This window comes from Lithobates pipiens, unplaced genomic scaffold, assembly GCF_037356315.1.
Source record: "Lithobates pipiens isolate NorthernLeopardFrog02 unplaced genomic scaffold, aLitPip1_a1.2 Scaffold_8, whole genome shotgun sequence".
NCBI classification, from domain to species: Eukaryota; Metazoa; Chordata; class Amphibia; order Anura; family Ranidae; genus Lithobates; species Lithobates pipiens.
In genome coordinates this window covers 251,830,556-251,858,431 of record NW_027507903.1, presented here as the reverse complement: position 1 = coordinate 251,858,431, position 27,876 = coordinate 251,830,556, and the positions used below count along the sequence as shown (strand labels likewise).

General features: G+C 43.2%; 2 protein-coding genes across 2 annotated transcripts; both read right to left on the bottom strand.

Annotated features, from left to right (window-relative positions):
• Positions 1-531: 531 nt before the first annotated feature.
• USP44 (ubiquitin specific peptidase 44) lies at positions 532-13,954 on the bottom strand. The gene is made up of 4 exons (XM_077470258.1): positions 13,757-13,954; positions 10,410-10,518; positions 7,958-8,163; positions 532-4,160 (listed from the first exon to the last, which is right to left on the bottom strand). Exons 1-4 carry the CDS (start codon positions 13,821-13,823, stop codon positions 3,982-3,984), a joined length of 561 nt encoding a protein of 186 aa, XP_077326384.1. The 5' UTR covers positions 13,824-13,954; the 3' UTR covers positions 532-3,981.
• Positions 13,955-24,144: 10,190 nt separating this feature from the next.
• LOC143961088 (uncharacterized) lies at positions 24,145-27,379 on the bottom strand. Its single transcript, XM_077470246.1, has 2 exons — positions 24,479-27,379; positions 24,145-24,299 (listed from the first exon to the last, which is right to left on the bottom strand). The coding sequence occupies exon 1, from the start codon at positions 26,675-26,677 to the stop codon at positions 24,851-24,853; it is 1,827 nt and encodes a 608-aa protein (XP_077326372.1). The 5' UTR covers positions 26,678-27,379; the 3' UTR covers positions 24,145-24,299; positions 24,479-24,850.
• Positions 27,380-27,876: the final 497 nt, after the last annotated feature.

The following is a 27,876-nucleotide window of genomic DNA, read 5'->3' as shown; positions in this document are numbered from 1 at the left end:
CCTCGAAGGCCAATTAAGATGCCTGAAAACTGGTACACTGGAGAAGATGCCAGTGTTGTGTTGAATACTGTCCGCCCTGTACTGCGCAGTACGGAGGAGAAGGAGATGCTGAAAGGCTCCAGAGATGAACGGTGCCTGCGCACCGAGTCCAGGTTCAAGCTTGATGCACCTGGAATGTACTTGATTAAGCCTCATTCTGCCGCAAAATGTAAAAAGTCAGAACAATGTTCATGTTCCAGGTTGACACACTATCAGTACTGAAGTTGCTGAGCTCTGTTGTAAGTTTGCCTGTGTATTTCTCCTCCTCCCCCCTGCATTCGTCATGACAATACCTGTCTTGAACAAGTACCTGGTGCAGAGACCAGCGCTGTCGATCAAGATTAATGAAATATTAATCTTTTGGTTTATGTGTGACCAGACAGCAGTAGGGAAGATGTGCTGTCCACCACACTACCTCAGGACCACTTAATGAAAAGCAAGACAATGTGCATCATGCACTTTGCCACTTGGGTGACAGAAAAAAAAAAAACCTTTGGTGAGACTTCTTTATTACAGTGATAGAAATGGTCAGCCTAATTGAGTCTCTGGTGATTAATGGCAAACTTGCCTAAAAATAATTGCGCTGTAACAAAAAGGTTGTTTGGAATTGATTTTTACATAAGATTTACATTGTATTAAAAATAAACGTCAAGCAATTTAGTTCAGTCTGAACAAACCTAGAAGCTCTGCTTTAAATAGATGCCAATAAATGAAGCAATCCACACATTCATTTAATTCCTTAAATTGGCGATACATGTATCAAAATTTAGCTCAGCAGGGACCTGCCAAATTTCGAACAACGTATGGGGACTGCCGACGTCTGCATAACGAGTGTAATAAATAAATGCCGGTTTATCAGCACTATGGGCTAAAGCAGACAGCAGTGATCAGTGAATTATGATTGGGGGGGGGGGGGGGGGCGCGCGCGCAAGTCTCCCTGCTTACAAAAACACATTCGCTTAGCAGGAGTGATTCCTTCGTCCATTTCAAACACGAAAGGGGGGAAATTGGGTCAGTTTTTGTTTTGATGCGACCCAAAACAAAAAACACTCATTTATGGGCTGCTTTTGGTACTCCAGTACACCGGTACCAGAAACCTCAACCTTACTATTGGATTTACAAGAAAGGGAATGCAGCAGAAAGAATAGGACTCCATAGTAAATACAAAGCTGATAATCCTGACATGGAAATTTTGTGAGACACCACAGACCAAACTTTGCATTTTTTATGGACTGACCTTTTTCCCTTTTTGTAACCAGTGTCTGTATACAAACAAGTCAAAATAACCAGGTAGAACTGTAAAAAGTAAAAAAAACAAGCAAGAGAACAGTTACTGTAAAAATACAATGCATGATGTATTAAAATGAAAAAAAAAAAAATTAATAATAATCTAAAACCATAAAATGACATCAAGAAATCACAAAGTCAAAAATCAGCCTGAGGTCAGAACTATACAATTTTACATGGGAACAGCAAAAATATAGTTTGATAAAAAAATGTTTTAAAGTTATACATTGCCAATATACAAAATGTTACCATCATTTTATTCTATTTTGAGTGCTTAATTCCATAAAAATGTATAAACATATTGTACACAAAAATTGAGAAACATTGTCACATTCTTACAAGCATTTGGGATGACATGTCTGCTACAGCTTGCCCCTAGGGCAGCAAGGTATAAAAGATCATTTGTTTCATCAGCCAGGAAAGTGTTGTTCATTTGCTTCCTTTTGGCTTTAAGTTGTTGGGTAGCAAAACCCACAGACTGATCAAATGATGCTTCCAGATTTATTCAGGGTACATGCCAAATGACATTCAAAGGACAAGACCCTCCAACAATGAATAGGGCAAAAAATGCTATTGTTCAAAGTGCAACCCCTCCAATTGATCAAGCAACACAGTGGAACCCAACAACCAGAAAAAAAAAAAAGCATGTCTGAAACCTCTGCACCTGCATCCAACTGTTTACTACCCGTAATTGCACTATGGGTATTTATTCTTTTGAGAACTCATTTTCTCCCAAAAAGCACCTCTGAAGGATCTTAGAAGTATCTCTAACAAATTTCAAATGCAAGCTGAATGCACCTAAAACATTTTTGCAGTTGCCAATCTACACTAGGCCTAATGTGTAGACAATTGAAAGGAAAACCTGTACTAAAATACAGAGGCTGTCATTGCAAAGACAACCAAGGTGTCAGCAATAGAGGCATTTGTATTTTTCACAGTACAGGCTTCCTTTACTGACAGTCCAGATTATTTTCTATGAAAAGCATATAGCACATTGTCCGTGCAATAATGGTTATGTTTCTCACGTACCATTTACATGTTCTGGATTTTAAAATGTATCTTTTTTTGTACTCACAGTAAAATGTTTTTATTGGCGTTCATTGAGGGACACGGGACGTAAATAAACCTTTGGGTCATACTGCCACCTACAGGATTGGACAGTGGCAAACAAACTGTAAGCTAGCCAGGATAACCCTTCCTATTACCAGCATGCTGCAGTTTCCGAGCAAAGCAGTACCAAGAGCATGAGACCACAAGTTTGGGTTTGAGCCCCCTAGAAATGGGGAACAATCTGGGATAAACAGGGAATCAAGTTTTTCTGAAAAGCTGTGTCTGAAAGACCGACTCACACCCCAAACCACATACGGCCTATGGAGAGAAATTTTGGTGAAAGAAGAAGAATTATGTTCTGGTTGAGGTGAAGTACAGAAACCACCAGAGGTAGGAAGAAAGTCCTGAACTTCAATGTCCTTATGTAAAAAACCAAAAAGCATTCCAAGGTAAGACCATTAGTTAGGATACTTGCCTTGCACAGGCTGCTACAATGACTACCACCTTGTAAGGGGGGGGGGGGCACGAGCAATGTCCCCAATGGGCTCAAATGGCGTTTTTTTTTCCACAGTGGCCAACCCGATTCTGTGTACCACATGGCTAACTGCGAGCAAGAGCAGCAACGGGGAGATGCTTCCTCAATGGTGAATTGCAGGAAAGAGAGCAGAGCATCTAACACACCCACTCAACAGAAAGTGTGCATTTTAAAGAGGCCCAGTGACCAATCTAAACAAGGTAGCTCCTGGTGATTCAGCCTGACCAGCTTACTCAATAAATGAGTCTTCAGAGACAGGACAAGCAGAGGCAACGCCAGTGGCTCTGGACTTTGAAAAGTCTCTGCTGCTAACTTTATACAATGTTTGAAAACCACCTTACACTGAATCCAGTGCTTGAAGGCAACTTCCAGACTATCCCTGCAATCTTCAGTCCAGCAGGGTCCAGATGCAGCACTCCAAGAGGCAGGCTGAGGATTGGCTGTGCCAAATAACTGCAACGGAAGAGAACAGCTCTAGTAGCAATGTAGAGAAGAGTGTTGATTAAAGAAAAAAAATGTTGCTAGTAAAAATAGGTTAGTCTTTTTCACAACAGAATTGACGAAGACATTCCTATTAAGAACAACAGCAAAAGACTGAGGCATTCTGGTAGTAGGATGAGCTATCCTGGGCTGCCCTAAAGTTTTGTTTGTTTGCCAGTGTCCAATCTTCCTGTCAACAGCATTATAACCTTAATGTGAATTACTGGTTGTGTTACTCAATGGGTGAGAAACACTTGTTTCCTTTGACAGGTGAGAACATGTATACGATCTTCTGCTTACAAGACAAGACCTATGGATTTCCTCAATAGACCTGGAGTCAACATTTGATGTCAGGAGCATGGTAGTTTCTCTGCTGATTTCTGCCAAAGATAGTCACTTTTGTGAGCCTGCATTGACAGGCTTTTTATTTAAAATTTACAGCAATGTTAAAATATCTTCAGCGGCCAATACTAAAGTCTGTGCTGGTTGGGTTGAAAAGAATGTGTACTGTACACAAGCAGACACACCAATGGCTCCAGGAACTGAGATTAGAAGCTGCCATTAAGGTTTCAATTTCCTATGGGAGTCTCTCAGCAAGGTGTGGATAGTGGACTACTAGACGGAGTGCCATGGCCTGAAAGCTTGTTAGACAAGTGTCCATTCTCCTGAGTGACCCGTTGTGTGTAGAACAGGATGTAAGCTTGTGCCTTGCAGACTTCTTCCACTGTGCATGTGTGCAGCTTAGAGTCATTGCAGTGCACCCAAAATCCTAAAAGAAAGATAAAAGGTAAAACTTAATAAAAACGGTTAACATTGGAGGAGTTATGATTTTTATCATCTAAGTGTCTGGAATGTGTCAAAACATGATTTAATGATCAAAACAAAATTGATAAACAAATACAAATCTTTTACAATAATCTGCAGCAGTATTGGAGAAATCTAGATGTGGATTTTTTTCAATGTATATTTGAAAAATGAAAATGCTAAATTAGTTGTGTAAAGGAAACCTCAATGTTATGGCTACAGATATGTACTTTATGTACTACTAGCAGGTTTTTCAGTGTGTACACAGTTGAGCATCACACTCAAATTCTCAAAAGGATAGACGAGACATCATAGATGAGAAAAAGGGAGGGAAACATCATAGATGAGATTAAAAGGGAGGCACAGAAAGGCAATGTATTCTGTGGTCATGAGAGTTACCAGTGCCCACTAATAGTAAGTAAAGTGCTATATATTCTGACTACATGCTACATCTTCATTTAGTGCGAAGCAAAAACTGTCTCCTATGAGAACATTTTTACAAATCATGATGTGTGCAAGCACTTCTACCACACAGCCTCAGCTATATCACATCCAATACTGCACTAAGGGTAGGTGCAGCAGAGGGCAACTGGAAAGAGAAGAATCCAACACACCTAAAAGTGTCATATTCTTCACATTTCCCCCCCTGCCTGTAACTGTAATAGTGTGTTCAAATAAAGAAAAAAAAAGAATTTTGACTTACCTGTAAACTCCAGGCTGAACGTCATAGACTCTGGGTTTTAGGGTTGTACCTTTTGTTGATTGGACACTTGCAAAGCTTTTGAGGATATGCCCCCTGGATGCCTCCCCTATAACCCTACCCAACTGCATGAGTCCTCAGTTTTGTAGCAAGCAATGCAGTGTAACCCAGGAATAGAAGAGGGTGGCTTGTGTGCTGTACTATACTCCCAAATATCTAATTTACAGATCAAATTTCCTCTTATCTCAACTGTACAGGACACAGGCTAAGTATTCATAGACCATGAGATGTCCCTAAGCAATAAATGTGAAGGAAGGGAAACAACTAGGCAAACAGAACTGTGCCAAAAGGCCAAACAGACCCAATCTCAGAGTGCAACTGCAAGTACATTGCAGCCAAAGCTACATTTGCAGAAGATTGTTCATTTACCTGGTAGAAATCAGAAAAGAAATGAAAGAGGAGCAGGTGGCTGTCTTGCAGATCCTGGCCTACAGAGGTTTGGAGCTGGAAAACTGAGAAAACACTCAACAACCTGGGGGAGTGGGTGCATAAAAATGCAGGAGTAGTTTTTCTTCCTTAATAAGAGTGTAAGCTCTGAAGAGTTGTTTTATTCATTTAGGGATGGTGGACTTTGCAAGGTCCTGAGGGTAAGCCAAAAAGAAGTCCATCTTCCGGACAGAAACGAATGCTTTGGAGTAGACTCTAATGGCTAAGGCTACATCCAGGCAATGAAGAGCCATTTCCATAGAGTCTTTGAAATCGGGCATAATATGGAAGGACAATCTTCAGTCTCTATTGAGGTGGAAGACTGAAGCCACCTTAGGAAGAAAAGAGGGTCTTGGGTGTAAGTCTACCTTGTCTTTGTAAAGAAGAGGAATGGCTCAAGCCATGTCTGACAGGAAGGCTCATCTGATGGGTTCAAAGGATGGTTTCTCCAGGGCAGAGAGAGCCAAATTGTGGTCTGATCCAAGATACACTTTGGATATATGTTTTGAAGGAGAGCGAGGTCAGAGTCTGTTGAAAGAGAATGGACAAGACCAAAAGCTGTGTTTTCAGAGCATTAAGGCCAAGTTCTGGCCAAGTCCCGATTGCAGAAAAGGTCAGAATATGAGTAAAAGGGTAATTACTAGGATTAAGGTGCATATGTTCATAACAGGCTAAGAAGGATTTCCAGTAAGGATGTACCAATACCGTTTTGTTTTGGCAAGTGCAACTCCCAAGTAGGTGGAGGGCACTTGGTGTGAAGATTTATATTGGAAGGCTCACCTAGCAGTGGAATTTTTAAGTAATACACGGCTGGACTTTTCAGATTAAATGCTTTGGAGAATATACAGTATATGGTAAAGGAAATTTGAAGTGAATTAACTTTTGTATGTATATACCGTCTCTATGCATATATACATATTTTTTTGCACAGACATGTATTTAGTATAATGCTATTGATTTATGTAGACTTAAGGCTCTCATATGTCCGGGATTGGCTGTTAATATGATGCTATTGATATATAGACTCCAGGCCACATAACAAAACTGAAAAAAGTGAAGGGGGTCTGAATACTTTACAAATGCACTGTATATGCAATTAACAGGGAATGTCTTTTTAGATATAACAAGTCTCATTTTATGCAAAGGGCCATGGCAAGACAGAGGATATAATAGTGTGACAACGTCAAGGCTTTTGTGCACAGCAGAAGGGACACTGGCAAGCATACTGCGTGAAGCTGCATTCTCAGGTGTACAGGAGTCAAAGTGAGAAATCTGCAGTCTCCAACATCGCCTCTGGGTTCTCTTCAGTCTCCTCTATATTCATCTCTTGTAGGCTGGACATATAGGGATCTGACTCAGGTAGAGATGGCAGAACTGCCTCCATTTTGGAGCCCTGGACAGCGATGCCCAAATTGTGATATAGTTGCAAAATAAAATATGCCTTAGTTGAATAGGCTGCTTGTCGCGTGCCTGAAATAAAACTACAATTGGTAATTACAGAGACCACTATTAGAATCGGTGTAAGGAAAGAACTGTCACTCTGAGGTTGAGTGTTGCGTGGGCCTTCGGCACAGCAAACGTTCATTTGAGTGAGGGTGAGGTGAGGGTATTCCCCTGTGGGGTGATCAAGGAGTAGGGTGCAGAATATATAGAGTAACTACTTGAGAAGTACAGCATATGCAGTAACATGGGTGCAGACTGTCCTGTAGCAAAGTTCCCATGGCAAAGGGGCAGGAGCAAGTGCTCAAGTATATTATATGGGCTCTAGGCAAAGTGGCAGTAATCTGTGCGACCTGTGGTGTGATGTAACACCTGGTCACCCACAGGAGGCTAATCGCCAAGTGGTTGTGTTTTGGCTCAAAGTTTGAAAAGTTTACACTGTAAAGTGACTACATTGCAAACATAACCCTGGATTTTACAGTATTGGATAGATACAGGGTGACCCTGGCATACTGGACATGGTGCTGGTCCTTTTATTGGGTCCAGGCTTCACCCAACAGAGTGGGCGTACCCCCGAACGGGTCTGTGTTCCATGAGAATGGATCATAGCCCTACCCTTGTATAGCACTCTCTGGCCATGCTGAGGCGACGGCCCTGCAGGAATCAGGATTACAGGCCCCACTGTGTGTGGTTTTATCAAGGTTGAACCGATTCAGGCACACTGCTTCTATTGCTGTATGAGAAGACAGTGAAGAGATGACAGAAGAGCTGACTTAAGAATCTGAAGATAAAGTAAATAAGCCAAGAGTGATTTCTCCATAAAGGGAGAAGGCCCATCACCTTTGGACACTTGCAAAAAACTGAAAACTCTTGGTGTGTGGAAGGGTTATAAGGGAAGCTGATCCTCAAAAGCTTTGCCAGTGTCCAATCACCTGAAGTTTGGAAAGATAACTCAGGGTCTATAAATACGGAACCTGTGTCCTCTACTGTACTATTAAGATAATGCGTTTGGTCTGATGACAAGCTATAATTACAATTAACTGCAACTGTAAGCATTCTAATAAAAACGTGTGTGCTTTTTGATTTACTTAGAAAGCTTTACAAGCTTTTACAATCATATTGACCACATCAACTACCTCCTTCCGGGTTGTAGCAGAAAGCTGTATAATGTCCAGAACCAAATCCCTTTCCATGGTGCATAACCACAGCAGACAGGTCATAGATGAAGTTATCCGATTTCAGGGCTGCAGTAGATTCTCTACAACAATACGGCTTCATGTTTAGCATTTGATCAAACTGCACATGTACTCCAATTTTCTCACGATGATTGCGACCCGACCACCTGAGAACGAAAACCATTAAAAAGTTATGTTTTGGAGTGAATCGTACTGCTTCCTGATAAGGTTAGCATGCACTTGAAAATATAAACTGGGCTTGACAGTTTGAGTGTATTTTAGTATTAATGGTTATAAGTGTTCAAGTTAATTTTAAGTGTTAGGTTGAATTTTATGGTTGAGGTCAAGGGTTATTAGCTCAGATTATTAAGTGTACCTGACCTGGCTTGAAACATTTCCAAGATAACAATAAGGCTGCATGCACACGGACGTTTTAAAAAAACGGGCTGTAAAGCTAGTACAGACGCCAGGAAAAAAACAGCGTTAAAAACAATGAAACATTTTTTTGCGTGAGGCCCCCCCTAGACGATACAAGACATTTCGGTCTGGTAAGGATCTTAAGGGGAACCCCCCACACCGAAAAAACGGCATGGAGGTCCCCCCAAAATCCATACCAGACCCTTATCCAAGCACGCAGCCTGGCCGGTCATGAAAGTGGGTGGGGACCTGCGACTGCCCCCCCCCCCCCCTCCTGAACCGTACCAGCCCACATGCCCTCAATATGGGGGGCAAGTGCTTTGGGGAAGGAGGGGCACCCTGCGGCCCCCTCACCCCAAAGCACCTTGTCCCCATGTTGATGAGGACAAGGGCCTCTTCCCCAACAACCCTGGCCATTGGTTGTCGGGGTCTGTGGGCGGGGGGCTTATCGGACTCTGGGAGAAGAGGCCGGAGAAGTCCGAAGAGACCCCCAAAGCCGGAAGAAGACCCCCGGAGCTGCCTAATAAATTACTTTAAAAACCTGTGTAGCGTGTTTTTTTTTTATTATTGACACTTTTCCCCCCAGGGGAATGGGTAGGGGTACCCCTTACTCATTCACATAGGGTGGGGTTCCCATGATCTGGGGGTCCCCCTTATTAAAAGGGGGCTCCCAGATTCCGATAAGCACCCCGGCAGCCATAAGCCAGGGGACAGGGTGCTTGGGGGGGGGGGGCGAAGGGCGGCCTGGTATGGTGGTGGGGGGGGGGGCTCGCTGAAAAAAACGCTGAAAAAAGCGGCTGTAAAAACGTCCGTGTGCATGAGGCCTAAAGCTAAAAAGTGCAAACATGTTGTGGTAAGTACCCCCATCAATCTTCAAATCAAACCTTGTGGAGCACCTTGGATCCTAGACCTAGGGCTTTAACTGAGGCTTAGCACCAGGAGGGGATGATACTTGACAACTTAGGCAAGAGCTGAAATTCCATGTTCACTCTAGGCCTAGGACTAGAGAGATCCATAGGATACAGTGTTTGATTCCAAGACTAATACAGGTTCTGTTACCTTAGAAATGTTTTAGGACATGTTAGATAGGTGTTCATGTTTAGGGATAGGTCACAAGAACAGGGTTAGAGGTGGTTTAGTAATCTCGTTTTGATACTGAAAGCCCCAAAACACCTAAACACCCAGAGCAGAAAACCAAAATAACAAAATAGAAAACGGTTGCTGGCTATACTAGCAGCAGGCAACCTGGGCACTCCAGCTCTGTTATAACTACAAATCCCATGAGGCACTGCAAGACTGTCAGCCACAGGCATGATGGGATTTGTATTTCATCACAGCTGGAGTGCCAAGGTTGGACTATCCCTGGGCTATACATTTAAAACTGAAAAATCAGTTTAAATGTCCCCTTAAATTCAATCTCCACCCAAAGCAACGTTTCCTGTTTTTGGTAAAACAAAAAAAGGAGGTGATCAAACCCCCAGGTTTGTTGTAACTCTGAATTTGTACAGCCTCAAGCGGCATAGATGTCTCCATATATTCCTATAGAATGCCTTACGGGGCAATACGAAAAACCCATATCTGAATTAATAGGGAAATTCCAGGCAAAGCAAAATATTCAGCAATGAACATTGAAACTTTAGTCAGTCATTCACTTGTGTCCGTGACTGTTTTGGAATGTTGTATTTGAAAGAAATTATGTCCCACATTTTTTTAGCCTGCGGCTGGAAATTAAAAATGAGACAGCATACCGTTTTTCTGCAGTCTGCACAAAAAATAGCCATTGCACACAATACAATTTCTTTCAATAAACCCTCCATGTCAACAATTAGAAAACTTGGCTTCAAATGTAAAGCTCTCTTTTAAATTTGCATAACTTTAAGGATCACCCATCTTTGCAAGGCAGATCCATATAGGTTTCTCCCAGATATCAGAAAACTGGGCGCACGCAAAAGCTCTGACTGTCCGGGAATCCTTTGGAGCATGCATATACTATTACCTGAATCTCTTGAGATGGAGTCGTAAGACTTGAGGTAGCTGACACACCATCAGCTGTTTCTGAGCTTCTGTAAGGATGACCGGTTTGGATGAGAACTTCCTGCGCTTGGCTGCACATATCAAGAAAGAAATGGGTAGTGGATTTGTAAACACAAAGAAAAACTATCTTATACATTTCTAAGCCAAGTTTATAGCCTTGCCTTTTGTAACATCTACTCCTTCAGTTATCTTTATAACACTTGAACATTTGAAGAGGAAGTAAACCCTGTACGTTTTTTCATATAATGATCCTGTAATGTATTAGTAAGCCATACACATTTAAATATGACAAAAACAAGGTTTTAAAATACCTTATTTTCCTTTTTTTAAATTTTGTTTCTTCCTGGTATTGGCCGCGCCATCTTAACTAATGCTTGATGAATCTTTTGTGGGCGTCATTTCCGCCCTTTACTTTGTTTTTCTATCCAAGTCTAAACCAAGCCTCTATCTCGATTGCCGTTAATACGACAACCAAGCTAAGCCATTAGTCACAGCAAATCACACTCTATGCTGCTCTGGTTCCCTCCCCGTGTGACGTCTTATCAGTCACAAGGGGGAGAAGCAGGAATGAGATATTCAGAGCAGCATCACGAGACTTTCCTCTGTGCCGTTCTGAGAGGAAGCTTGTCAATCCTAATGTCACGGCATACAGGGGAGATAGCTAGTGTGCCGTTAATGAAAACGCCTACTGCGCAATTGCACCTGATGTCACTTTTGATTGCATGGTGAACACAGCAACTTTCACAGGCAGCGATGAGCTGCCTGTGCTATGTAGATTACTAAGAGATAAAGTTGTTTTGGAGGGTTTACAACCACTTCGAGAACAAACAGATTGAACCTCTAAAAGCCAAAACGGTTATGTTTTGGTAAAAATAGGGAATGGTTAAAGACACAGAGCATGAAGTCACCACAGTGCATCAAGCACAATCCTCCCAAAGCAAATGTGACAATACTGACTTCCCCAAGGGGACCTCCCAAGTGGCAAAGGCCATACCTGCTGAAAGAATGCCAAGACAAGTTATGGTATTGTATTGGGAGATAGTAGTGGAAAGGTGTGTCAAATCAAAAAGTGTAATTTCCTGTTGTCCCAGGGCTGAATGTATGCTTTAGTTTTACATGAAAAATGGCAAGTCAGAGCACACACGCTAGCTTTTAAAACCTCCCCCAGAGATGCATAACAAGTCTGCATCTAAATTCAAAATGTGTCTACCTGCTACACTATTATTATAGGAGTTTCACTCCAGTCATTGGACTGGCTCCATGTACATCGTTTCATAGAAGCAGCAAGTGTCACTTCCTTTGTTTAGTAATGGCTGCAGTGCAGGTGCAACCATGAGTTCCCTATTGGGTTGAATACTTAAAAAAAAAAAAAAAAAAAAAAAAAAAGATAAATACACTTAAAGTGGTTGTAAACCTCAGACATACTATATGAACAAAGCATATCCCTCTATAGTGTGTACTTGTCTTCATTAGGAGCACCAAGGGTGATTGCTGTCTGCTACCTTCTTCCTCTGCTATAAGCATGAATCACTTCCGACAAGTTTTCTGGACACCAAGAGAAAAATGGTGACGGGAGGATGCAGCCTGTAAGACCCCTTTCACACCAGGGCGTTTTTCAGGCGCTATAGCGTTAGAAATAGCACCTGCAATCCGCCCTAAAACTGCTGCACCATTGTCTGTAGTGTGAAAGCCCAGAGGGCTTTCATACTACAGCGGTGAGCTGGCAAGACGTCAGGGAAAAGTCCTGCCAGCAGCTTCTTTAGAGTGGTGAAAGAGCGGTGTGTTTACCGCTCCTCCACCGCTGCTCCCCATTGAAATCAATGGGGCGGCGCTGTAATACCGCCGGCAAAACATCACTATTGCGGCATATTGCATGCGATTTTAACCCTTTTTCGGCCGCTAGTGGGGGGTAAAAGTGCCCCGCAAGCGGCCGAAATCCGACGGTAAAACGCTGCTAAAAATAGCGTTTTACCGCTGACGCTATGGGCGGCGTGGTTTGAAAGGGGTCTAATTGTCAGGTATGACTTATGTAGGAGGATTGGTTTCATCTCTGCATCACCTGAGGCCAGCGACTGGGTTTAATGTGGAGGGTTTACAGCCATTTTAAAGGTATGTTAAATAATCACATATGAATGTGCAGATAAATAGGTTATCATTTTTACAAGTTCATTTTATAAAGAGAAAATACCAACTGTATGCTCCCAACATCAGTTTTCATAACAGTATATGAATGTATTTGGTTGGTGAAGGATGCAAGTGATACTATGTTATTTTACAAAGAGAATTATATGGCACGCATGTGCCAAGTTTATATTTTACTGGACCTCCCCTGTAAAAGGAAGATTTGCTGCAGTAATAATATAACAAAAGCTGTAAATTAAAAAAGCTACATACATATGCCAAGATCTCCCCCATGGAAGACACTGATGCCATTGGCATAACCCAAAAAAGTGGATAAAAAAAAAAACAAAAAAAAAAAAAACACATATACAGTGGGGAAATGTATAATTTGATCCCCTGCAGATTAGGCAAGAATATAAAATTTGTAGGACTAAGTAATAATTCTTATAAGATAGACAAGCAGCGCCTATATTAGTAACACATTTATAGTAGTTTAGTATAGGAGTAGTTATTTTCTGCACTTAGATTGCCGCTGCTCGCCTGTCTTGTATCGTTCCCAGAGTTTCTTCTACTCTTCAGCCTGCTGCCTTCCCTGTGTCAGCTATACCCCCTGTGGATATTACACAGGCTATGGACTTCCTTTTAGCCACTTAAGCCCCAAACCATTTTGCTGGCCAAAGACCAGAGTACTTTTTGCGATTCAAGGCGATCTACATTGTTGTCCTACAGAAAAATGTGGACCACCACATACAGTGTGAATAAGAACTTATTATACTTATCCCTTCGGGGTCCCTTTTCCACAGTCATTTTGATAATGATGCACCTAAACCATGTATCCAGTGATTTTCTTTATAAAATTCTCACAGTATTGTGTATGTATGGAAGGAGCTGCATTGAATGGCATGGTAGATTTTAAAAAAAAACAAACAAAAAAAACCCCCATATAGTGAATATAACCAACACCGTAGTTTAGGCAAGTTTGACTGGTTAGGGAAATGACCACAAGGAGGATGGCCCTGACCAGTAAATTCACTGAAAAACTTTTTTTACATATAATTTTACCATTTTAGAGAACAGAGACACCTACACTGTGCATGCCGCTGCATTACCACTAAGCTATTAGAACAGGACAAACATAATGTTGGATAGTACAGAATACCCTTGAGAATACATACTGCATCTACTCACTGTTGCACTGATCACAGGCGTAGATCTTCCCCTCTAAAGCCTCAGTCTCTGTGAACTTAGCCAGCATCTCGGTCAGCAGGCAAGGTCGCTGAGAGGCACTCTCTTTTCCATTGCAATGATATCTCTCAGGAAACTCCAAGGATAAGTCCCAAAATGGCTCTACTGTATTGGACTTGTTGTCACAGGCAAGACAGGTGACCTAAACAAAAATGTGATTATCCTTCAGATTTAGAAATATAATCAATGACAAAGCACCATAAACAAAAAAAAAAAACAAAAAAAAAGTAAAAACTACACCAAAAAGTGTCAGCAAATTGTCAATGCATGCATCATAATCAGTAATAGTCTATGAAGAAAACTGTTCTTTTGACCAAGTATATGATAGACAACCCAGTGTGCTCTCCTCTAGCCTTGACAAGTGATAAAGAGGTTTGAGGTAGGAAAAAAACAAAAAAACAAATACACATACTCGCCTCTATGGCTGTCAGCTTTAGAGTTGATGCAAACCCGCTCTTATACCCAGTGAACAGCCTCAGATGACACACAGACATTAAACAAATCTCCCTACATATGGTTTACTTGTAAATCTGCAGTCTTTCCCTTTCTACATTCTTTAGAAGATTCAGATTGTGTTAGAAATCTTTTCCATTTCACCAGCGGGAGGGGAGTCTGGACATACCCTGTGTGTGAGCTAATTGGAGGAAAGGCACACCACCCCCTCCACATAGGCAGAGAAACAAAGGAACATGCAGAGCTGCAGTCTGAATAGACAAGCTCTCTGCTAATCTCTAAGTTCCCTCCTGTGACACAAATTTCCAGCTGCTTTTATCTCATGTGTCGGAGAGCTTGTCAGAAGTTATGCTGATAACAGAAGAAGGGAGCAGCAGAAAGACATGGCACTCAGAGCTTTAGAGAGGGATAGGTAAATACTACAGATACAGTTGTGCTCATAAGTTTACATACCCTGGCAGAATTTATGATTTCTTGGCCATTTTTCAGAGAATATGAATAACACAAAAAACATTTCTTTCACTCATGGTTAGTGTTTGACTGAAGCCACTTATTATCAAACTGCGTTTACTCTTTTTAAATCATAATAACAGAAACTACCCAAATTACCCTGATCAAAAGTTTACATGATTTTGGCTTGATATCATGCACACAAGCTGACACAAAGGGCTTTGAATGGCTATTAAAAAGGTAACCATCCTCGCCTGTGATTAGTTTGCTTGTAATTTGTGTGTGTGTATAAAAGGTCAATGAGTTTCTGGACTGCAGACAGACCCTTGCATCTTTCATCCAATGCTGCACTGATGTTTCTGGATTCTGAGTCATGGGGAAAGCAAAATAATTGTCAAAGGATCTGCAGGAAAAAAGGTAGTTGAACTGTAAAAGACAGGAAAGGGATATAAAAAGATATCCAAGGAATTTAGAATGCCAATCAGCAGTGTTCAACCTATAATCAAGAAGTGGAAAATGAGGAGTTCTGTTGGAACCAAACCACAGTCAGGTAGACCAACTAAAGTTTCAGCCACAAATGCCAGGAAAATTGTTTGTGATGCAAAGAAAAACCCACAAATAACTTCAGGTGAAACACAGGACTCTCTGAAAACTTGTGTGGCTGTTTCAAGATGCACAATAAGGAGACACTTGAAAAAAGATGGGCTGCATGGTCGAGTCACCAGAAGAAAGCCATGCCTATGCAAATGCCACAAAGTATCCCGCCTACAATACACCAAACAGCACAGCGACAAGCCTCAAACCTTCTGGCACAAAGTCATTTGGAGCGATGAGACCAAAATTGAGTTTTTTGGCCACAACGATAAACGCTACATTTGGAGAGGAGTCAACAAGGCCTATGATGAAAAGGTACGGCGGTGGATCGCTGATGTTTTGGGGATGTGTGAGCTACAAAGGCACAGGAAATTTGGTCAAAAAATTGTTGGCAAGATGAATGCAGTATGTTATCAAAATATACTGGAGGAACATTTGCATTCATGATCCAGGAAGCTGTGCATGGGACGTACTTGGACATTCCAACATGACAATGATCCAACACACAAGGCCAAGTCAACCTGTCATTGGCTACAGCAGAATAAAGTGAAGGTTCTGGAGTGGATCTCAGTCTCCTGACCTCAATTTCATTAAGCCACTCTGGGGAGATCTCAAACATGCAGTTCATACAAGACAGCCCAAGAATTTCCAGGAACTGGAGGCTTTTTGCCAAGAGAAATGGGCAGCTTTACCATCTGAGAAGATAAAGAGCCTCATCCACAAATACCACAAAAGACTTCAAGCTGTCATTGATGTTAAAGGGGGCAATACACGGTATTAAGAACTGGGGTATGTAAACTTTTGATTAGGGTAATTTGGGTAGTTATGATAAAAAAAAAAAAAAAAAAAAAGTGTAAACACAGTTCATTGATAATAAATGGCTTCAGTCAAACACTAACCATGAGTGAAAAAAGTTTTTGCTATTCATATTCTCTGAAAAATGGCTAAGAAAGCATAAATTCTGCCAGGGTATGTAAACTTATGAGTACAACTGTATATGTGCCCAGGTCAGTTCTCAGTCTGCTCAGAGAGGAGAGCAATGACTGTCAGTCACCACCCTCCACTCTGTTCCCACAGTGCTCACTGAAACTATGAGGCAGGAGTGGGGACGGATGTAGATGGCTTTGGCTAACAGGCACGTGCCGAGAGGAGGGGCAGGCCAATCAGCCAGCTAGGTGGATTCCGACAAACTGGTTGGGATCTCTCCAAAGCCTGGAGCAGTTCCACCACGCCAGCTGACAGAGGGCTGTAGCCTGCTATCAGCTGATTCTGGGTCACAGGAGAGAAAGTGCACTCCTTTGACTCAGAGAAGTATGGCCAATAAAGCTTTGGCTATAATTGGAATAAGAGCTGCGCGATTCTGGCTAAAATGAGAATCACAATTTTTTTTGCTTAGAATAAAGATCACGATTCCCGCGGCATAACATCTTTCACATTATACAAAAAAAATTGGGCTGACTTTACTGTTTATATTGTTTTATTCATTAAAAAGTGAATTTTTTCCCCAAAAATGCGTTCGAAAGACAATTACAGTGTCGCCTCTTGGAATACAGTGCAAACCAAGCACTAACATCTAATAACGTACACTATTTTAGCATTTCCCTCACCAATATGTGGGAACGGTAATTATTACAGGCATCTGCAGAAAAAAAAACTGCATTACAAATTTAAAGCGGTATTAAACCCAAAATCAAATGTAAAATATAATAAATATCATTTTTAAATGGAGAAGTAGGGCCAAAGCTCTTTTGACCCTACTTCTCCTGTGGGTCACAGGAGTGCACATAGGTCTGCACTCCTGTGACTCAGATTCATCTGACAAGATAAAGTCTGCTGTCGCTCAGCTGGTCGAGACTCTGGGGGGATCCCACCTTTACTGTTGGAATCCAGCAGCTGGACCAGCCTTTCAGAGCGTGGCTGAGAGCTTGAGCCAGCCGCGTTTGCCCCTCAACAGGCCACGGCCCGTATCCCTTTTTCTTCTTTAGTTGTCTCTTTATGGCTGATGTATATGTACCCATGGTGGTGGAAGGAGAGGGGAAAAGGGGTAATCAGACATGGAGGGGGAGCATGATGAGATGTAAATGGGGTTTGTATTCAAGAGAAATAAAAAAAAAAAAGGGGGGGGGGGTAGAGTGACAAAACAATAAAACAAATGAAAGTGTAATTAAGGGATTCCAGGGAAAGCCTATATAAAGGTGATTTTTTTTATCATCTCCAGGAGTCCTATCCCCTTTCAGGTCCCCAGGGTCAGCCAGGCTTTGGATGGCTACTGAGGGTGTGGTGTGTTTGTGAGCTCCAATGTCGGGCTCAGGTTACACTGAACATGACATGACATTCAGGAATTCCTGAGTGGATCTGTAGTGCGTTTACCATGCCCATGTCTTTTTATATTTTGGTCAGCCTATCCCGAGCAGAGAAGTTTTTCTGTCTGATTCAAACATGATCCGGTCTACTTGAATAACATGCAAAGGAATGTGCACAGTGGCTCTTTCTCCCTATCCTAGGCAGAGATCACCCCCAAAGCAGCTACTTCTCCAGGCTGCCTCCAATAATGCAAATAAAGTTGCAGAACTGATCCAGTAAGAGTTTAACACACAAATGCTATTTATCACGTCACTGGCAAATTAAAATAACCATCTGGATCCACAAAAAAATAGAATGTGATTTCAGAGATTTTGATAACTCAGAAGAAATGTGTTATATACTGTATTTTTATGGACTGCTCATAACATGCTGGATATGGTCATTTTAACATGCGACTGTGTTGATCCTGTTGCTGCTATAACCCTGACTGGAGTGCCCTGTGTGTCCCAGTTTGAAGACACAAGCAGATGGCAAATGACATACAATGCAAAAATCAACTTCTAGGTATCTGGCAACCCAAGATTCCAGTAAAACCAAGTTCAAAACTCAAATCAGACCCCATAAGTCATTAGAAATATTCAAACAGAACAGATTCTAAACAGAAACGGACAAGCTGACCACAGAATAGGAACTCCTTAAAGCAATATAACCCAAAAGCACACATTATATTGCAGCATACCAATTCTTAGATGTTGTGATGGCTGTATTTCTTTTTTAGGCTTTTTATTTTCACCTGATCTGGCCGATAAGTCTCTTTTGCAAAGGAACAAGCTCTCCTGCAGATGTATCAGTTACAGGGATGAGACAAACCAACACTGACAGGGATTCTTACAATGTTCAGCTTTTTATAGGAAGAAAGAAAAGCTAGACAGCCGCACTCTGATGCAATCTCCTTTTTTCCCCACGTAATAAAAAAACAAACATACTGCACGGATGGTGAACAACAAATACTAGCCAATGTGTTTCACACCCAAACTGGTGCTTACTCCTAGATGATCAGCTTTTATGTCAAACCTTTAGTGCCCGTTCACACTACCGTGACTTGTCAGGCGACTTAGCCGCCTGACAAGTCGCGCTCCGTTCTGTACTATGGAACCGTTCTAATAGGAGCGACTCAAGTCGCTCCAACTTAGAAAAAGGTTCCTGTACTATTTTTGGGGCAACTTCAGGCGACTTGCATTGACTTCTATACAGAAGTCATTTTGCAAGTCGGCGCTGAAGTCGTGTGCAGGTCGCGTCTGAGACGCGCTGCAAGTCGCAACGCCCCTGTGTGAACGGGCACTTAACCCAAAAGGAAAAAAAATTGCTGCTGTAGCTGCTTATAAAGTGCTAGCTGTAGTTTGACTTCAGTTTGTTAGTGTATTTAAATCTGCTAGTACACTCCCCTCCCCACGATTAACAATGCTGCTGTCCAAAGGTGCCCCTGTGATCCTTCATTCAGAGTAGGGACACTGTAGAAGGCGTGTTACTGGCCAGAATACCAGGGAAAAACAGAGGTGAAAAGTCAAAAAAAAATTAATGTAGCCACCGCATCTAATGATTGGTAAGCTGTGATATTACATTTTTGGTTTAATATCTCTTTAATCATTCTGAATTCTTAAAGGGGCTGTAAAGTCCAAAGGCTTTTTTATCTTAATGCATTAAGATTAAAAAACAAAAAATAAACTGTGTGCAACAGCCCCCTTCGCTCCCCCCAATACTTACCTGAGCCCCCTCTCTGTCCAGCAATGTCCACGAATGTCTGCAGCCCGAGACTCTCCAGCCTGATTGGCTGAGCCACTGGCTCCCGCTGCTGTCAAAGTCGGCTAGTCAATAGGGGGAGAGGGTTCGGGGCTGGGCAGGAGCTCCGTGTCTGAATGAACACAGGGAACCGACTCGGCTCAGGTACCTCCATAGAAAGCTGCTTGCTGTGGGGGCACTCGACAGAAAGGAGGGGCCAGGACCCCAAAAGAGCGACTACAGAAAAGGATGAATCTGGGTGCTCTGTGCAAAACCACTACACAGAGCAGGAAAGTATAACTTTTTTTTCCCAATAAAAATCACAAACACCACAATACTTTGCAAACACTAAGTGGGCTGGCTGCAAGCACCCGGAGGGGACAGTGGACAAAGATGGCAGAACAGGACCAGGTGTGCAGCTCCAGATCCATACCAACAGAACACTGCTGGATCTCTGGGCAGCCGAGTAGGTTTTCTTTGCATAGCCCAGCGAAAAAGGAAAGGGAGGAAATTTCCTATTTTGAAAAGGTTTACTTCTTTAACATAAATAAATAAATACACACCCTCGGGCAGTCATATTTGCTCATTAGAGGCTCTGGGACTACAAAACAGTTGTGCTTTACTGCTGCACTTCATAATGGAAGTCTACAAGTTTGGTCTTGTTCTCACTATATCCTTCTGCAAAGATCAACAAAGGCTCAACGAAAGGCAAATAAATAGTAAAATCAACTGTTCTATCTGTGCCCTGTTTACAACATAATGCTGCACAAAGGTTCATTGCAGTGCCCAAAAATGCTAAATCTCTGCATTTTTATGTGCCTCACTGCATCTCAACACGTTGCAGGGTATAGAGTTCAATGAAATATCATTTTGTGACAATTCAATAGTAAAAAAAAGAAAAGAGGTGCAATGCAGGGATTGCCAACCGCCAGTAAATAGATTTTTTTTTACAACTGCCAGTAAATATCAGGGGCTGATAATTTCATGCTGTGTTGACTTTAAGTGTAAAATCAAGCAAATGACTATTATACATATTGTCAGTGTTTCCATATAATGTTTATACTGTTCAAATATTCACTGTGTTAGTTTTCAATAGGAGTTCTGTAATTTCTCAGGTCGTCAGTAAAAAATGTGCCCCAACAGTAAATTTTCCATGTTTTGTCAGTAAAAAATGCTGCGGGAGGCTGGCAACCCATGTACCCTTCACAATTCAGAACATATGCAGACAGGTGTGAACAAGAAGACTCATTGAGACCAATGCACTCCGCAGCAGCTTGACATACTTTGATATAACTGGTGGCTTTGCAGATATTTACTCACTTCTCACCACAGATGGTATAAAGGGGTAGGCAACCTTAAAAAGGTGGAGATATACCTGAACAACATAGGAGAAGTCAAAGATCACCGGGCACAGTGCCCCCTCAAGCATTGCATGGCAATCATGAGTTTAAATCAAGTGGTGAGAAGGCAACGTACCGCCTCCTCACCACCTATTAACACACACTCCGACTGCTTTTCAGAGGAGGAGCGGCACCTTAGGGCTTGTTCACGTGTAAAGTTGGGGGTGGTAAAAACAGCAGAATATAATAGTAGAAGTCTATGGCTAAGCGCAGCAAACCCGCAGGAAAACTGTAGGTACACTGCACTGCACCCATGGTGTGGGTAAAGCGCAGCACATCAGTGTGAAAACAGCCCTATACTATTAGACCCCTTTCACATCAAGGCGTTTTGCAGGCTCTATAGCGTTAGAAATAGCGCCTGCAATCCACCCTAAAAAAAGCACACTACATCGGTGCGCTGGCAGGACGTCAGGGAAAAGTCCTGCCATCAGCTTCTTTGGAGCGGTGTGTTTACCGCTCCTCCACCGTTGCTCTCCATTGAAATCAATGGGGGCAGCGATGTAATATCGCCGGCAAAATGCAGCTATTGCGGTGTATTGCTGGCGGTTTTAACCCTTTCTCGGCCGCTAGCGGGGGTAAAAGCGCCCCCGCTACCGGCCGAAATGCGCCGCAAATCCAGCAGTAAAACGCCGCTAAAAAAGTAGCGGCGTTTTACCGCCGACGCTATGGGCGGTGTGGTGTGAAAGGGGTCTTATGCCTGGTGTATTACGTCACACTTACCTGAAGATCTTTTCCTTCCTGCCGTTGGCCCCACTCTGGAGACCGCTACCTGCCATAAAAGGTGGAGTGCAGTTGGTATCACTCTGCTTGGGACAGGAGCCAGCACTAGAGGAGGCATTGGCTTATGCTGCTCTTGCTCCCTACTACAGCTCCAACTTTACAAGTAATCCCTTTTGTATTGCTTTGGAATGGCAGTTAAGCAAACCCAGACTGCGATCAACAGGTTGCTGACCCTCCAGTATAAAGCCTTGACTACTTTTGGGAAAACCATGAAGCATATATACAGTTATGACACAACATGTAACTAAGGGGTAGGAGAAAAAAAAAAAAAAAAAAAAAAAAAAGACACTACCACACCAAAATGAGTGTACTACAAATTTATTGAGCTCAAGATAAACAGCATAAATACCCTACTGTTTCTCACAAAGTCCTAACAACCACCTGAGTCCCCCCTATTAACCCCTCCCAGACTGGAACCATGGACCACCCTTAAAAAAGGAAAGCATGTAGGCCACACGCAAAGCTAAGCCCACCCTCCCCTAAACAAAAACCTCCCCCACACCAAGGGACCAACTAGAGTTACTAGTCAATTGACTATCATGTGCAAGGCTCCTTCATACATCTCGTTACCAGCACAGAAGCTGGACACTTGATTCATACATTTTTGAGATACCATTGCAGCTTTGTGGGCTTGTGTCTTCATGTATGTAGCCCCATTTGGGCGTGTATGCATCTCTGTCCCACTTAGTGCTGGTGCCTCATTCACCCACTGTGGCTTTAAGGTGGAGCGCCGCACTCAGTGCAACCAGTGTTTACCCTCTGTACTTTGGTGGGGTGATTCGGGGGTCGCTTGGTGGGGGGGGGGGGAGGTTTTTGTTTAGGGGAGGGTGGGCTCAAGGACATTAGGACATTATGAGAAACATTGAGCTCAATAAATTTGTAGTACACTCATTTTGGTGTGTAGTGTCTTTTTGTTTTTTATTTTTCCTATCCCTTAGCAAGAGGGTGGGGGAGGAGACAGATAAGCAAAAGTTCCACTTTTAAGTGGAACTCCGCTTTAACCACTTCAGCCCTGGAAGGATTTACCCTTTTTTGACCAGAGCACTTTTTGCGATACGGCACTGCGTCGCTTTAACTGATAATTGTGCAGTCGTGCACTGTTGCACCTAAACAAAATTGATGTCCTTTTTTCCCCACAAATAGAGATTTCTTTTGGTGGTATTTGAACACCTCTGTGGTTTTTATATTTTTGTGCTATAAACAAAATAAAGTGACAATTTTGAAAAAAAAGGAATATTTTTTACTATTATAAACATCCTTGAAAAATATATATAAAAATTTCTCTCAGTTTAGGCCGATAAGTATTCTTCTACATATTAAAAAATAAATAAATAAAATAAAAATCGCAATAAGTGTATATTGATGATTGGTTTGTGCAACAGTTATAGCGTCTACAAAATAAGGGATAGAGTTATGGCATTTTTATTATTATTATTTTATTAGTAATAGTGCCGATCTGCGATTTTTATCATGACTACGACATTATGGCAGACACTTGACACTATTTTGGGACCATTGTCATTTATACAGGGATCAGTACTATAAAAATGCACTGATTATTGTGCAAATGACATTGGAAGGGAAGGGGTTAAACACTAGGGGGCCATCAAGGGGTTAAGCGTGTCCTAGGGAGTGACACTAACTAACTGTGGAGGGGGGGGGGGGGTTGCCTCACTAGAACATAACAGATGACTGCTCCCGATGACAGGGAGCAGTAGATCTCTGTCATGTTGCTAGGCAGAACAGGGAACCGCCTTGTTTACAAAGGCATCTCCCCATTCTGCCGCTCCGTGACAAGATTGCGGGCCCCCAGTGGACATAGAGTCTGCGGGACCCGCGGGCACGGTGTACGCAGCCGGCGTACGCCCACAATGCCGAAATTTAAAGGGGAAGTACCTGTCCACCCATTTGCCCAGCCATGGCATTGTGCCGACGTAGGTTGTTGTGCGTTTTCACAACCAAGCCAAATCAATTCTTACCTTTCAATCATAGGCGTACCGACTCAGCAATAATAAAGTAATTGATATGTTTTTGGGAAAGATTTCATTATATTCATATTCATTTTGAAATAAATGTAACTTATGGATTTAACAAAATTAATGTTTCTAGTACAAAGTATTAGCACAGGGATTTAAAAATTAACCTAATACAGGTTTATTCAACGTTAAACAAAATAAATGAGAATAAAAAGAAAAAACACAAAAAGCTTATGCATGAACGGTCAAGTGATTGTAAATGCAATTTTTTAAAATACCAAAACACCAAAACAGAATTATGTTCATCGGCGGCCCCAAACACCTCCATCTAAGGACCCCGCCGGCGCTTCTGGTTCCTCCTCTCTGGAGAGTGCCCCCATAGGAAGCCGCATCCTATGGGGGCACATATGTGGGCTCGCTCCAAAGCCTCGCTATCTGCTTCCCGGTCCCTCATCACTAGTTATGATTGGCAGCAGCAAAAGCCAATGGCTTCATGCTGGGCTATGGGGATGGGGGGGGGTACTACTACTACTGCCCCCCTAAACATTCTTTACCTTAATTCAAGGAGTGCACTAAGGTGAAAAAAAAACCTAGTTAGACTTACCGGTAACGGTATTTCTACGAGTCTTTCAGGACAGCACCTGGAGAGAGCGCAGCTCCACCCACTTTCCCAGGAAACACTGCAGATCACTTTAAAAGACCGGACACTTCCACCATGGCCTCAGTTGTTCATAGAGTACCTCCGCCATGCTGAAATTAAATAAGCAGAAAACATAGCAATAACACCACATTTATCAAACACAATATAGGGTGGGTCATCGGCGCTGTCCTGAAAGACTCGTAGAAATACCGTTACCGGTAAGTCTAACTAGGGTTTTTCTCCCTTCGTCTTTCAGGACAGCACCTGGAGATGATAAGAGAGTACTTACTCTAGGGAGGGACCACCGCCTGCAGAACCTTTCTGCCAAACGCCTGGTCTGAAGCTGAGAGCAGGTCCAACCTGTAGTGGCGTGTGAAGGTGGTGAAGCTTGTCCACGTAGCCGCTTTACAGATTCGATTCGGAGAGGCTCCTGCTCTTTCCGCCCAGGAAGTTGCTACTGCCCGAGTAGAATGAGCGACAACCCCTGCGGGGGGTTCAACCCCGGATGCACTATAGGTCTCCCTAATAGCCATTTCGTAGCCACCCAGCTATAGTATTTTTGGACGCACTATAGCCCTTCCGTGGTCCTGAGAACGCTAGGAAAAGGGAGTTTGACTTCCTAAACTCACTTGTGATCTCTAGATAGTGTAATAGACACCTTCTAACATCTAGGGTATGGAAAGATTTCTCTGTAGCGTTTGCAGGTGAAGGACAAAAAGGTGGGTAGAACTATTTTTTGCGTCCTATGGAAGGCTGTTGAGACCTTTGGAAGGAAGCCCGGGTCAGTTTTAAGAACAACCCGGTCCGGGAATATGCAACAGAAAGGCTCCACTATTGATAAGGCCTGTAGTTCGCTTACTCTTCTAGCAGATGTAATGGCCACTAAAAGGACCAACTTAAGCGACCACAACCTAAGAGTCGCTGCTGCTGGGGGTTCAAAAGGTTCCTTTGTCAATGCCCGTAGAACCAAGGACAGGTCCCACTTAGGGAAGAACTTAAATGGCACAGGTCTAGCTCTGACCAGAGCTTTAAAAAATCTAACAATAAGCTGTTCCTGAGATAATCGTCTCTCAAGGAAAACCGATAAAGCAGCCACCTGTGTCTTCAGGGTACTGGCTGCCAACCCTAGTTCCATGCCCTCATGGATAAATTCAAGAACTGAAAAAATCTCCTGGGGAGGAAATTCCTTTGATAGGCACCAGGAGTTAAACCGTTTCCATGTTTTAAAATAAATTGCCCTAGTAGTATCTTTTCTACTTCCTAGGAGGGTTGTGACTAACTTATCAGATAACCCTTTTCTCTTCAAAATTTGCTCCTCAGTAACCACCCGGTCAAATTGAGTTGCCCGATGTTCGGATGCTGAAGAGGTCCCTGGGTTAGGAGATCCTTTCGAAGCGGAAGAACCCAGTGGGGTCCCACCGTCATCCTCTGTATGGTAGCAAACCATGACCTTTTGGGCCAGAAGGGGGCCACTAGGATTAGACTCGTGGATTCCCCCTGCAATTTCTTTAGAACCAGAGGGATCAATTGAAAGGGGGGAAAAGCGTAGCACAGGTGGAAATCCCACGGGTGTGCTAGGGCATCGAGTCCGCTTGCCTGATCTTGTCTGTTTAAAGAGAAGAAGGCCCTCACCTTGTTGTTGCTTCGTGACGCAAATAGGTCTATCTGAGGTAGGCCCCATCTCACAGTCAGCTCTTGAAAAACTTCGTGGTTCAGACTCCATTCTGATTCCCGAACTTTTTCCCTGCTCAGAAAATCTGCTACCACATTCAGGTCCCCTTTGAGGTGCACTGCTGATATGGACCTCAGGTTGCCCTCTGCCCATGACAGAATCTGGCTGGCCAAGGATAGCAGCACCTTGCTCCTTGTGCCCCCCTGCCTTGTTATATAGGATACAGCTGTGGCGTTGTCGGAAAGGATCTGGACATGGAGTCCCTGAACCACTCTCTTGAAGGCCCATAGCCCGAGCAGAATGGCCCTGAGTTCCCTCCAGTTGGAGGACCTCCTGGACTCCCTGACTGTCCAGCTCCCCTGGGCCATCTGCCCTTCTAGGTGGGCACCCCACCCCCAGGAGCTTGCATCTGTAGTCAGCCTCAGGTCTACCGGAAAACACCAAAGTAGACCTTTGTCCAGATTTGAGTGATCCTTCCACCACCAGAGCTTTCTCTGGACCTGAGGGGGAATCTTGAATTGTTTCTCCAGGGAGTCCCCGTAGGACCAATTTGTCAGAATTGCCTGTTGGAGCTCCCTTGCATGCAAGCGTGCCCACTGTACCGCGGGAATGGATGATGTGAGGAGGCCCAATACAGACATGGCTGCCCTGAGAGAGATAGGCAGGTTTGTCTGGGTCCTCTTCACAGCACTCTTGACCTTTTCCATCTTCTCTACTGGTAGAAAAATCCTTTCCTGCCTGGAGTCGATGGTGTACCCCAGGAATTTTATCGACTGGGATGCAATCATGCTTGATTTTTCCCTGTTTATTAGCCATCCGAGGCCCTCTAAGTGTCTTACTGTTCTCCCCAGGTCTCTCTCCAATAGCTGTTTTGTATTGGCAAAGATTAGAAGGTCGTCCAAGTATGGAACGATTGATATACCTTCTACCCTGAGGGGGGCTAGAGCCTCTGCTACGATCTTGGTAAATATCCTTGGGGATGAGGACAGACCGAACGGGAGAGCTCTGAACTGGAGATGTATCACCGAGCCTCCCGTCCTGAGTGCAAACCTCAGATACTTCTGTGAAGCTATGGCTATGGGCACATGGAGATATGCATCTCTTAAGTCTATGGACGCCATAAAACAGTTTGGCATCAAAAGACTCTTTACCGAGAAGATTGTGTCCATCCTGAATCTTTTGTATTTGATTGATTTGTTTAAAACCTTCAGATTCAGGATCAGTCTGAATTTGCCCGATGGTTTTTTTACAAGAAAAATGTGTGAGTAACAGCCCAATCCCCTCTCCTCGGGGGGAACATCCATGATCACTTTTTGCTGCATCAGTTCCCCCAGAATAGAGATCATGGCTACGGACTTCTCTGGATCCTGAGGAGCCTGGGTTACGTAAAACCGTGCGGGAGGGGAGTGATCGAATTCCAGTCTGTAACCCCTTTCTATTATACTGAGGATAAACAGACTGTCCGTCACTGACTTCCACTGTGGAAGGAAGGCCTGTAACCTCCCTCCCACAGCTGGAAGACTGTCACTGGTTTTTTGGGTTCGGGGTAGGGGGACGGAATAACACTCCCGACATGCCCCTTCCCCTCTGAGGCTTCCAGGGCCTCCTATATCCTGTCTCTTTGGTCTCAGAGGTTTTTCGAAAAGCACGAAAATTCTTTGTGCTCTGGGGAATCACCTTCTTTTTAGGAGGAAAACCCTTCTTTTTGTCAGCCGTTCTATCCAGAATGGCTTCGAGGTCAGGGCCGAATACCAAGTCTCCCTCGAACGGAAGACCACATAACTTGGCTTTTGAAGCAGTATCTCCTGCCCATGTCTTAACCCATAAGGCCCTACGGGCTGAGATTATAAGGGCTGAGGACCTGGCTGACATTTTAATTGACTCTGCCGAGGCATCCGCCATATACCCTACTGCCTTTAAGAGAACAGGCAAAGTATCGAGCAGGTCCTTTCTAGGTGTTCCTGCCTCAATATGATCTTTTAGCTGTTCTAGCCAGTGCTCTAAATTTCTGGCTA